The sequence below is a fragment of the Stenella coeruleoalba genome (assembly GCF_951394435.1).
Source record: "Stenella coeruleoalba genome assembly, chromosome: 1".
Classification (NCBI taxonomy): domain Eukaryota; kingdom Metazoa; phylum Chordata; class Mammalia; order Artiodactyla; family Delphinidae; genus Stenella; species Stenella coeruleoalba.
The window spans coordinates 45,874,945-45,886,956 of record NC_137169.1 but is presented as its reverse complement, the minus strand read 5'-3'; the positions used below and the strand labels follow the sequence as shown (position 1 = coordinate 45,886,956).

The following is a 12,012-nucleotide window of genomic DNA, read 5'->3' as shown; positions in this document are numbered from 1 at the left end:
CTCAAATGTTGCCTTCTTGGTGAGCCTTCTTTAGCAGTGCTGTCTAAACTTGCCACCTGTTGCTACTCCTGCACATCTCATTTCCCTTCCCTACTTTATTTTTGCCTCTTCCCCCCACCAGTGAAATTTAAGCTCCTTGAGAGCAGACCTTTGTCTGTTTTGCTCACTGCTGTATTTCCAGCACCTAAAACAGTGCCTAGAACATAATAGGTAATCAGTATTTGTTGAATGATTTTATGAATCAGGGTTTTTTGTACCTTCTCTCTGCCAGGAACTGAGCTCAGCACCAGGGGTACAAAACTAACAAGACCATTCAGTTCTTTATGCTTTTATAGTCTAGAAAAGTAAGATAATACCAGCCCTCTTGTGAAATAAAGGTATTTAAATGACAGAGAGGGATTTTTTTCATAGTTATTATGTATAGTCCTTTCATTTAATTACAAGTGTAAGATCTTTGCATGGCTGTCTCTTTCACTTAGAGAGCATAGCCTTGCTTATAGATACCACAGAATCCTGCAGGGTTAATGTTAGTATTGTGCCGTTTCTTAAAAAGTAACTATACTTATATGTAGTGAGAATTTAAGAACGAAATCATACTCAGAGCAGTATTATGACAGTTTATCAGCAACAGAAATGACGTACATAGCATCTTTGAGTTTAACATTTTTAAACTATCTCATATTTATCCTGAATTTATTAAAAACCTTCCCAAATATATTCTATACTGATATCCAGCTTTTTTATTTCTTATACCAGAAAATAGTACTTTAATCACATCTGAGTCTCTTCTATACAGTTGTATCCATTTTTTTCACCTTTAAAAAAAAGAGGCCAACTTCTTTTTCTCAACTTAAATTACATTTATATCTATGTGGTTGTGTGAGTGTGTGTGTTTGATTATATCACTTTGAATTTGTGGGGTTTTTTGTTTGTTTGTTTGTTTTTGCATTACGCGGGCCTCTTGCTGTTGTGGCCTCTCCCGTTGCGGAGGAGCACAGGCTCCAGACAGGCAGGCTCAGCGGCCGTGGCTCATGGGCCCAGCCGCTCCGCAGCATGTGGGATCTTCCCGGACCGGGGCACGAACCCATGTCCCCTACATCGGCAGGCAGACTCTCAACCACTGCGCCACCAGGGAAGCCCTGTTTTTTTTTTTTAACACGATTGACTCCTGGTTTTTGTTTTTGTTTTTTTTTTTCACAACTCACACACACACACACTGTATTTTATTTTAACAAGAGATAAATAAACTGACACCAAGCATTGTAAATGGATGACCGCAACAATGATTGCAATTACCAAACACGAAACACACTCTTACTATGTCATAATATTGACATTCAGCCCAGTAATCCTCCACTGTAACGGCTCCTTTACCTTGCAGTGAAAATTGCTTTGTATATTTTTTGCCTCTGAGTCCTTGTGGGATTTTTTATTATTATTATTCAAACAGAAAGTCACAAAAATTATAATCATCCTCATCAGTTCACTCAGTCCCATGTAATTAATTTTTTTTCATCTTGATCTTTTGTTAGCACTTTTATGAATTCATCAGTTTTCCATTAGAGTTCTGAATGAATTTGCTTTTAAATCACTCTGCCTTGTTTGCTCCTGCCAAGCTATGATCAGCTCCCAACGGTGCCCACCCTCCGTTCTGTTCATCACATCTGCCCTTCCTTTTGCCTCTCTGCTGCTGCCTACTTTTTGGTGCCTTAGCCCCTTGGCCAGCAGGTGGTAGGAGAAGAGAGCCCAGGTGATGAGCACGCTAGGAGAGGGAGTGGTCCCTCACTCTGTGTTCCCGTGCGTTGTTGTTTGAGACAGATAAGCACCATGCTTCCCTCCAGTTTTGCAGGCCAGTCTTTAAGAACCAGGAATTTTATTGTTCGTACCTTTGATTAGAAAAGGAGGAAATTGTTTTGTAAATTTGCATTTATGTTTTGCTTCCTCCCTCAGGAGAAATCCCTCCCTGGTGTGGTGATGGCACTTGTGTGCAATGTATTTGACATGCTTTACCAGCTGGCCAATCTGGAGGAGCCAAGGTAAATAGAAATGTTTACAAAGCTTGAAAGAGAGAAAGGTATTAAAGTTAGGGAACCCAGTAAATGTTCACTTGAAATGTATGTTGCTTCACATCCCATACTAAGTGACTTTGTTATTGAAACTGTGGTTTGTGTGAAAAAAAATTAATATTTGAAAAATTTCAGGATAACTCTACGAGTACGAAAGCTTCTGCTCTTGATACCCACTGATCCAGCCATTCAGGAAGCCCTTGATCAACTTGATTCTTTAGGAAGAAAGGTATGAGTATCTTGGATAGTTATTTAACAGGCATGGAAATTTTATATCATGATTCAGTGAAAATACAGCATGACATCACATTAAGGTCATATGATATCATCTTTCCCATAACAGTTTTTTTTTTCTTTAGAAAAGTACCTTTGCTGTAAATAATGATATCAAATTTTAGAACTGGAAGAGCCTTTAGTATCATCTGCTTCCACCTCCTTCATGTTTTATATTAGGAAACCCAAGCGCAGAGTGATGAACGGTTTTGACTAGGGTCAGACTCTAGTTCTGATTGAGTTGAGATATTTTTCTTCTGTTATGATGCCTCTCTGAATGTGGTTGTTGCATATGTTTGAGTTGCTTGCGTAAATGGGTTATCATTTAATATTTTCACAGTTGATATTTAAAGTTCCTTTTGTTTAATGTTTAGAATCTTGTTCCTTAAGAGTTGTGTATATATATATAATGAAATTGTGTTTTATCTATAACATTGTTTGTGTTCTCAGAATAAATTCATTTAGATCAAAGCTGTTAGAACTAAGTTATGAATTTTGTATTTCAGTGATTATAGTTTAGATGAGCTCATAATCGTGTCACATGTACCTTATATATTAATTTGAGGAAGAAGAGAACTAATGTAATTAAAAGCTATATTACTCATACTAACTAAAAAAATTATCAAAACTACTACACTGCAGTCTTATAATTTAATTATCAATATTTGGTGGTACAAATTTTATTTATTTTAATTAATTAATTTATTTTATTTTGGCTGCGAGGGCTCTTCACTGCAGCACGTGGGCTTTCCTAGTTGCAGCGCGAGGGCTCTAGAGTGCATGGGCTCAGTAGTTGCGGCGTGCAAGCTTAGTTGCGGTATGTGGGATCTTAGTTCCCCAGCCAGGGATCAAACCCATGCCCCGTGCATTGGGAGCACAGAGTCTTAACCACTGGACCACCAGGGAAGTCTCCTAGTGGTACAAATTTTAAAAACATGGAAACAAATTAGGATGACCCCACTAGTGTTGCTTAGAATACAATCCCAGAAGCATTCCTGTAGGATTGGAATGCTGTTGAGCATTTACTGTCTGTGTGATGGAGTTCAGTGCTTTGTTAATAATTAGAGTGATGTGGCTTTGAGGTTAATTTTTAGAAAATTTCATTGATTTGATTGTATTAAAGTCGGAAAAAACATTAGAGTGTGTAGTGATATCTGCTTCTCTTTATTTGTGCTTTTGAGCTGTATATTCCTTTTTTCTTTCTATTAAACTTAGAAAACATTGCTGTCTGAAACAAGTGCTCAGTCTTCAAAATCTCCATCCCTCTCTTCCAAGCAGCAGCATCAGCCAAGCGCCAGTTCAATTTTAGAAAGTCTGTTTCGATCTTTCGCTCCAGGAATGTCCACCTTCAGAGTGCTCTACAACTTAGAAGTAAGAAACCTCATTTCTTTTTACTTCATTTTAACAGATTCATTTTGGCCTAAAAGTTCATGCTTTCAGATATCAGAAATAAGTAAATAGGTTTCTATTATTATTGAATGGTTTGTTAAGAAAAATTAGTTTTAAAAAGTAAAAAATAGAATATAAATTGAAGTATTTTGTTGTTTTGGACTTTGAACATGCTCAGTTTTCTTTTTCAGTTTATACCTGTGTGCATTGTTATACTTGCAAAATAGCATGTAAATAAATAATTAGGAAGCGTTATGTATTAAAATGTGTCATTATCTTCCTCTGGAAGTTTTGCAAGTCTGTATAACATCAGTTCCTAATCCTCAGCCTTCTTGTTATTAAATGCATCCTAACTTTTTTAAAAAGCTGTTGTAATTTGTGGCCATTAATGAAGCTTTATAAGGAGTTTGTCAGGAGTCACATTAACATTATTATTTCAAGGTTAAAAAAAAGAATTGAAAGAATTTGAAAAGAATATTTTTATTATCCTTCTTCCCAGTAGTAGCTTTAAACTAGTAGATGTAGTTCAGTAAACATCTACTAACTGTTTACTGTCTACAAGTCATTGTGGTATTTAAAGGGTCAGAGTTGAAAGGACAAGATAATTGCTCCAAGATCTTATGAGTAAGACATAGGGGAGGCTGGATAGGCTGAGTCATGAAATGAAAGCAGTAACAAAGCAGTGTGGAGAGTGGCCCACTCTTGGAGGGTGAGGGGCTAGACCCTCAGGCCACTTAAGATCTGGAGAAAATAGAGCCCTGAATGATTTTGCTTTGCCCTAATATGTTCTATCCAGTCAGTTATTTATTAAGGAATCCAGATCAGTGCCTAAGCAACCTTAATCATCAAATTACCATTTATCTTCAGTAGGTTTTGAATCACAACATAGGTCATAATTGGTAGGAAGGTACCTGCTTGGGCATTTTTTCCAAGTTTTATTTCATCTGACAGTCTAATTTGGAGTATAAAATTACATTCATTCATTTTTATGTTTCACTTATTTATATGGTGGAGCTGTGTTAACATTTCATATTTGCCTTAAAATAATCGTTCTTGTGAAAACATTTGTTGGGTTCAAAAGGAGAAAATATCTAGCAAATATTTTAAAAATAAAATATGTCCTTATTTCTTGCAGACATTTAAAAATACATACAATATTCTAAAACAGAAAATTACCTAGATATTTTTGGCTAACTCAAGCTTATGAAATTGACATCTTACAATTACTGCCAGATTTGTCATTTGCTTTTGAATGATTGTCTCAGAAAGTTAAGGTATAAATTTTAACACCCATATTTGAGAGCACCCAGAGAAACAGAATGACCCAACAGTGGGTCTAGCTTGTCATTGGCTACCTAGATTGCATTATTAGAGCCAAAGGGTTATATAAATTATCTCCGGTATAATTTTAGGACTTCTGATTAACTGGAAATTCCTCTGATAGGTTTTCTTTTGCTTGACATAAAAAATGTAGAAAACCTAACACTCCCAGAGCACTTATTTTTACTATTACCTGCAAGGTTAATGTCCTTGCATTTCGATCTTTAACTTATGTTTGCCCACTAGGAAGATTCAAAGTGGATATTACAAATACCCATTCCTTTGGAGAAACCTTCCATCTTCACTAAATTGTCCATTAAACATGGGGAGTATGTGCATGTGGCTGTTGACATTCAGGAGGGGTTAGGATAGCAGAGGGTTCCCATTCTCCTTGTGTGATGCTTGTGATCTGAGGCTGGTGAGGCTGTTTCCCAAAGGGCAGCTTAGGAAGAAAGCATCTTTAAACAAAAATACCACATTAAAAATCTAAGCCGTAAAACTAATAGGTTCATAGAAGCAGATTTTTTTGAATAGAAAAGGATCTTGAATTACATCTAGATTAAAACCTTGGGGAAACTGCAGCAATGAGCTTTAAAATTTTTTTTTAAATCATTACTAAATAAGCAGTTGTTTACTGGGCAATTGTTTTGTGCCAGAGCTTGTACTAAAGCACCTTAAGCTTGTGTTATCTTACTTACAAACAATCCTCTGGTAAAGGTAATTATTGTCCCCATTTACCGTATGAGAAACCTGAGGCAAAAAAGGAAAATTACATAGCTGAGATCTTTCAGCTAGTCGGTGGTAAAACTAGAATGTGAGCTAGATTCGTCGTCTCATACCACAGTATGATTAGTTATGTGAAATAATTCTCTACTATACCAGAATATTTAGTTGAGCTTTCCTTTAGGTGGGTATTGCAGTGTCATAAAAGGGGCATGGGTATTAGAGTGAGGCACATCTGGACTTGAATTCTAACTATGTGACCTCAGATGGGAGGTCACTTAACCTCTCAGGTCTCAGTCTTTACCTGTAGAGTAAAATACCTGTGCTGTGCATAGTGAGATTAAGAGAGAATGCATGTTAAGTACCTCACCTTATGCCTAGTACTTTGTAGATAGGTGCTCAGTAAATAGGAGTTAGAATCATTATCTGGCAACTCATCCAGCATTTATAATAAATGGGCTGTTTTGTAAGACTTTAGTTTATATACTTTTTCTAGAACATATCAGCATAACACATAATGTTACCTGCTCTTACCTAAGTCTGGGAGCCTGAGACCTTCACATTTGCTGGTTTCATAAAAAGAAGAATACACCAGCTCTCTTAAAAACAGAAAGATTTTTCATGCTAAGTAAATGGAACTTGGAAAATTTGATTATTTTATTTGTGAAACATCAGCCTCCTTACACTACTGGGGGTAAAAAGAACAGTAGCATTTGAAGAGATTCTGACTCAAATTGTCTGATTGTTTTACTTAGTATAAAGGAGTAATTTCAACCGGAAATGTTGGGATGATTAATTGTGCTTATCTTTTTCCAAGGTTCTAAGCTCCAAACTCATGCCAACAGCTGATGATGACATGGCAAGAAACTGTGCAAAATCCTTTTGTGAGAACTTCCTCAAAGCAGGAGGTTTGAGGTTAGAGTTTCGATATTATGTTATATGAATTGCAGAAAATGAATCTAGTTATTTTAGTTAATTTCTCCTGCCAAGCCTTGCTTATTCTTACAAGGCATTAGGTGAAGCATTATGACAGTTATAATAAGGAGTGTTGTTTTAGTCTTTGGAATATTTTAACTCATTTTATGACTTTTGATTATTTGGAAAACTGACAGAAGCATGTCTCTTTCCTCTCTGGTAGTGAGGGAAATTCTCGAGTAGAGGAGAGAAGGCTTACTGTTTCTGTTCATTCCCACATCAGTTGAGATAAGGTGAATCTGATTGTCGGTAATCTATGTTGTGCAAGGCATTAGTGATGGGGGTGCACAGATATTATCCCTGCCCTTGAGAGCCTCATGGTTTAATAAAGAATAACAAACAGTTATTATAAGTATCAAAACAGAGGCTTATAAAAAGTGCTTTGTGGGGTGGGGAAGAAAGCAGTGGTTAAACGGTTAGATTTGCTTAGGATCATAAGAGTAGGAAATGCTTCCCAGAAAGTGACATTTGAGCTAGGAATTGAGCGATGAGTCGCCATTCCCTAGGTTAATAAGGGGAAAAGGGCACTCTAAGCCAGAGGTGGGGTGGGGATGAGTGACAGCATCATGGACTGTCTTGGGAAGTACAGTTGCCTAGTGAGGCTAGAGCAAAGGATAAAGGAGAGAAATATGTAAAGAGGGGTCACATTGAGGAATTTCAGCTTTATCTTGAAGACCATGGAAAAACAGGAGGTTTCTAACCCAGGAGTTACCTAGAACAGTTACTCTGGCTACAGTGGAGAAGATGGATAGAAGTGGGAGGGAGAGGCTGCAGGCAGGGAGAACTATAGAACTATGACTGTTCCAGAGGAGAGGAGACCGTTTCTAAATATGGGACAGTGTGGTAGAAGGAATAAGGTGAAATAGGCAAGTCTTTATGACTAGATATAGGGTAGGAACATTTATAAAATGGCCTGTGATTTCTAGCTTGGAAGAGTGAGTGAATGGTGACTCTTTAACCCATATGGGAAATAAATATGGAACCAGATGGAGGAAAGTGAGAAAGTCAAGAATTTGATTGCACACGAGGTCCCTGTGAGTCATGTGAAGAGGATGGTTTGGACATGATGCTCTCGAGAGAAGTGGAGAATGGCACTAGAGGTTCAGGGAGACATCAGTGTGTAAGTAAAGCCTCAGGGCATAAGCAGCTTGCGTGGCAAGTGTAAGGATGGGAAGCAGAATCAGTAAGTAGAAACCTCTGCTTTATGTTGAGTTAGAAAACGGAGGTGACAGGAGTTTGAAGGTTAGAATAACTGAGGGGAAAGTTTGCTCTTCTGTTTTGATTTTAATTTGTAGAAGACTTGATTCTCATTGTAGGCTGACTAAAAGGGGCCGATGAAAAAGAAAAGAATAAAGATAAAAGAAAGGGGGATGATCAACTGATGGGGCTAAGTTCCACTGCAGTTGGAAGGAGATTTGCTCCAGAAAGAAGTAGGCATGCCATTTCCCCTGGGGGAGGAAGGAGTGAAGACCCACTTGACGTTTGAACAGAGGGTAATTGAAGGAATTCCTGTCTGGAGGCCTTCAGGGGAAGAGAAGTTGGGTGAGACCTTGAGGAGATGAAGGGGGTGGGAAACAGAGAAGTGGAACTGTAAGGTTTAAACTCATTTCAGATCACTCAGCCAGTTACAGAGCTGTGCTAATTAAGGCATTTTACTTCTGGCTTATTTTTGAATGTCAGTTAATGTACGTGTCTGCATTGTTCTAAGCACTGGGAACAGAGCAGTGAGTAGATGAAACAAAAATCTATGTCCTCATGAAGCTTACAGTCTGGAACAGAAGACAGACAATAAACGAAGAAGTAAAAGTGTATGTCAGGTGGTGATAAGAGCTGTAGAGAAAAATAAGACAAGGAAGAGTGGATGGAGAGGGTTTGATATCCAGTGGGGTGATCTGGGAAAGCTTCACTGATGGGGTGACATTTTACAAAGACCTGAAGGACGGGAGGGAGCAAGACCTGGAGATAGGGGAGAAAGCTGTCCGGAGGAGCATCTAGTGCGAGCCCCTGTGTGGGCGAACCTGGTGCCTGCGAGGCCGGCAGGGGTCTAGTGTGGTTGGGACCAAGTGAGGGGGCAGGGTAGGAAGCATGAGGTCACAGAGATACCAGAGGTCCGGTTATGCAGGATCTTACAAGCTACTATGAAGGAAATAGGAAGCCATGGGAGGATTTTGTGCAGAGCAGTTCCATGGTGACCTCCATTTTTAAAGGATCACTCTGGTTGATCTTTTGAGAATAGATTTTGGTGGTGAAACATCAAGAGTAGAATCAGGAAGAACAGTTGGGAAGCTTTTGCAGCAATATAGGTGGTAGTGGATATGAAAAACAAGCTTTGTGGAATACACCAATTCTGGACATACTTTTGAATTGACAGTTCTACTAGTACCAAGATAGCAGTTGATCGGTGCACTCGAAACCAGTTAGTGAGAAGGAGAACCACCCAAACACTCTGTGTTGGTTATCTTTTTGGCTAAGGAAGGAGTCTAATTCTAAATGGACCAGGAGGTTTATATGTACTATAGGAAATAATTGTAATAGGAATATGTGTGATCCATTTATAGGTAAAGATCTTGTAGAAATTTTAAGTAACTGATAACGTTTATAAACAATCAAATTACTTACAGAAGATTTCCTATAAAAGAAGTAGAAGTCTTTAATATCTGCCTTTTTTTTTTTTCTTTTCTTTGAAGTTTGGTTGTAAATGTCATGCAGAGGGATTCCATCCCATCAGAAGTAGACTATGAAACAAGGCAGGGAGTTTATTCCATCTGCCTACAACTTGCAAGGTATGTAAATATGTTGTGTTAGTCTCAGAAGGCAATTCTTGACTTTTTCTTCCAAATCCCATCCTTTAAAATAGTATGAAATGACCTTGACTAAGCCTAGCTTTTTGTTTCCTTTTAAGATTTTTACTTGTGGGACAAACATTGCCGACATTATTAGAGGAAGACCTCACCAAAGACGGCATAGAAGCACTTACTTCTCGCCCGTTCCGAAATGTCAGCCGGCAGACAAGCAGGCAGATGTCCTTGTGTGGTACCCCAGAAAAGTCATCCTACCGACAGCTGTCAGTGTCTGACAGGTCTTCCATTAGGGTTGAGGAAATCATCCCTGCTGCTCGAGTTGCAATACAAGTAAGTGATTTGTGTATTCAAGAAATATTAAGTACCTCCTGTTTAGAAGGCGCTGGTGGTGGTATGCAGATATAAAAATTACTGACATGAATATTGCCTTCAAGAAGCTCATGGTGAGTAAGAAAGAGATCACTAGTGCAGAAATAACTGTAATTCAGGTAGAAGATATGAGATGTTATAAGAGAACTACAAAGGCAAAGCATTCTACAGGCCTTGAGAGGAGGTGGAATAAATTATCTTCATGTGTGGCTATCACGGATGATTTTATGTAGGAGGTGGCATTTGAGCTAGGCCTTCAAGAATAGTAGGGGTTCGATATACAGAGATTAGCTTGGAGAGGGGATAGTTGTTCAAGCAAAAGGGAGGGCGTGAGCAGTTAGAGAGAAAGCCAGAGCCTGTGTGGGTGGTCACACAGTGGTTCACATAGGCCAAAACGCAGAATGTGGAAGAGGGGAAACTATGAAAACAAAATTGGTGATGGGTAATTTGAAGCCAGAACATGGAGAGTAGAGTCTCTGTATTACAAGTAGCAGAGGGGTAGTGAAAGTCTTTGAACAGTATGGAAGCATGGAAAAGACTATCTTGTGGATGATCTTAGAAGGAAACGAGTCTCAAAACTGAGACGGGGGGAGGTTATTGAAGTCAGTGGGATGTGTTCAAGTACTACCTTTTCTCACAACACTCTTCACTTCCTTAGACAATGGAAGTCAGTGATTTCACGTCTACTGTGGCTTGTTTCATGAGATTGTCATGGGCTGCAGCTGCAGGACGGCTTGACCTCGTTGGGAGTAGCCAGCCAATTAAAGAAAGTAATTCTCTGTTTCCTGCTGGAATTCGAAACAGGCTCAGCAGTTCAGGTACTGATTAAAAAGGATAAAGTAATCAGAATATTGGGCAGGAAGTAGCTGTAAGAATCATCTTTGTATAGGTTGTTCAGAGTCACAGAAAGGAGAAAGCCTTTTCTCTTTGTTTTTGTTTTTGGTTTTTTTTGCGGCACGCAGGCCTCTCACTGCTGTGGCCTCTCCCGCCGCGGAGCACAGGCTCTGGACGCGCAGGCTCAGCGGCCACGGCTCACGGGCCCAGCTGCTCCGCGGCACGTGGGATCTTCCCGGACCGGGGCACGAACCCGTGTCCCCTGCATCGGCAGGTGGACTCCCAACCACTGCGCCACCAGGGAAGCCCTTCCCTTGTTCTTGAGCGTAAGCTAAAACTAAATGTTTCTGAACATCAAGCTGAACACTCTAGATTTGTGCACACTCAAATGTGCATGTATGCCTAGGCATCCTTCATTTATGTATGTCATACTAAGAGAAAAAAAGGTTATAAATACAGAGAAACCAAGCAGTTTTAGCTTGCTGAGTGTAAAAGTGTAGGGACGCCAATAATTGTGGCTGTAATAAAAATTCATCTCGAATTTTTACCTGGAAAAATCATTTTCTTGGTTTGGCCTGTCATTTTCTGTTCGGCCTTTATAAATAGCTTTATTTCTCAGCTTCATTTGGTTTCCCTGCTCAATCTATGTGTGTGGATATATAAACTGTATGATATACACACAGTAAAGGGCAGAAATGCCAAATATGTAGGATTTTTAGGGTTTTTACATATGTGTAACCCATCTAAATCAAGATAAGGAACATTTCTAATATCCCAGGACTCCCACATGCCTCCAAAATTGCAATGTTCTTACTTCTGTCACCTGAAACTAGTTTTGCCTCATAAACATATTTTTTAATGGTTCCAAATGTGTTTTAAGTACAAAGCAATGAGGTTCAAATCAAGTGACTAAGTCTCTCTTGTTTCTTAGCCTAAAGTGTCTTCTTGAACTCTTTACTTTCACTTGAGGATTATGGGACTCATTAAAGGATATTATAATCTCAAGGGTCCTGTGGGATCCACAGTAACCTTCTGCTTGCCTGTTTCCAGGAAGCAATTGCAGCTCTGGAAGTGAAGGGGACCCGGTAGCCCTGCACGCAGGCATCTGTGTGCGACAACAGTCCGTGTCCACCAAAGACTCACTGATTGCTGGAGAGGCTTTGTCTCTTCTTGTTACTTGCTTGCAGCTTCGGAGCCAACAACTGGGTATGCAGGAGGCTTACTCTTTTTAGTAAAAGGCCAGGTTTCTGTTAGGAATTATT

At 39.1% G+C, this 12,012-nt stretch overlaps 1 protein-coding gene across 4 annotated transcripts in view; it reads left to right on the top strand.

Annotated features, from left to right (window-relative positions):
* The window catches only part of USP24 (ubiquitin specific peptidase 24), a 152,135-nt gene that overhangs the window by 81,942 nt on the left and 58,181 nt on the right, over positions 1–12,012 (top strand). For all 4 annotated transcript variants that reach the window (XR_013827130.1, XM_079913343.1, XM_079913342.1 and 1 more), the window contains exons 29-36: positions 1,951–2,036; positions 2,202–2,295; positions 3,555–3,710; positions 6,589–6,686; positions 9,434–9,529; positions 9,649–9,877; positions 10,575–10,734; positions 11,801–11,956. Coding sequence is in view for 3 of the 4 variants with exons in the window: in XM_079913343.1 (XP_079769469.1) it covers positions 1,951–2,036; positions 2,202–2,295; positions 3,555–3,710; positions 6,589–6,686; positions 9,434–9,529; positions 9,649–9,877; positions 10,575–10,734; positions 11,801–11,956 (1,075 nt within the window). In the remaining variant the exon portion in view is untranslated. The remainder of the gene's footprint in view (positions 1–1,950; positions 2,037–2,201; positions 2,296–3,554; positions 3,711–6,588; positions 6,687–9,433; positions 9,530–9,648; positions 9,878–10,574; positions 10,735–11,800; positions 11,957–12,012) is intronic.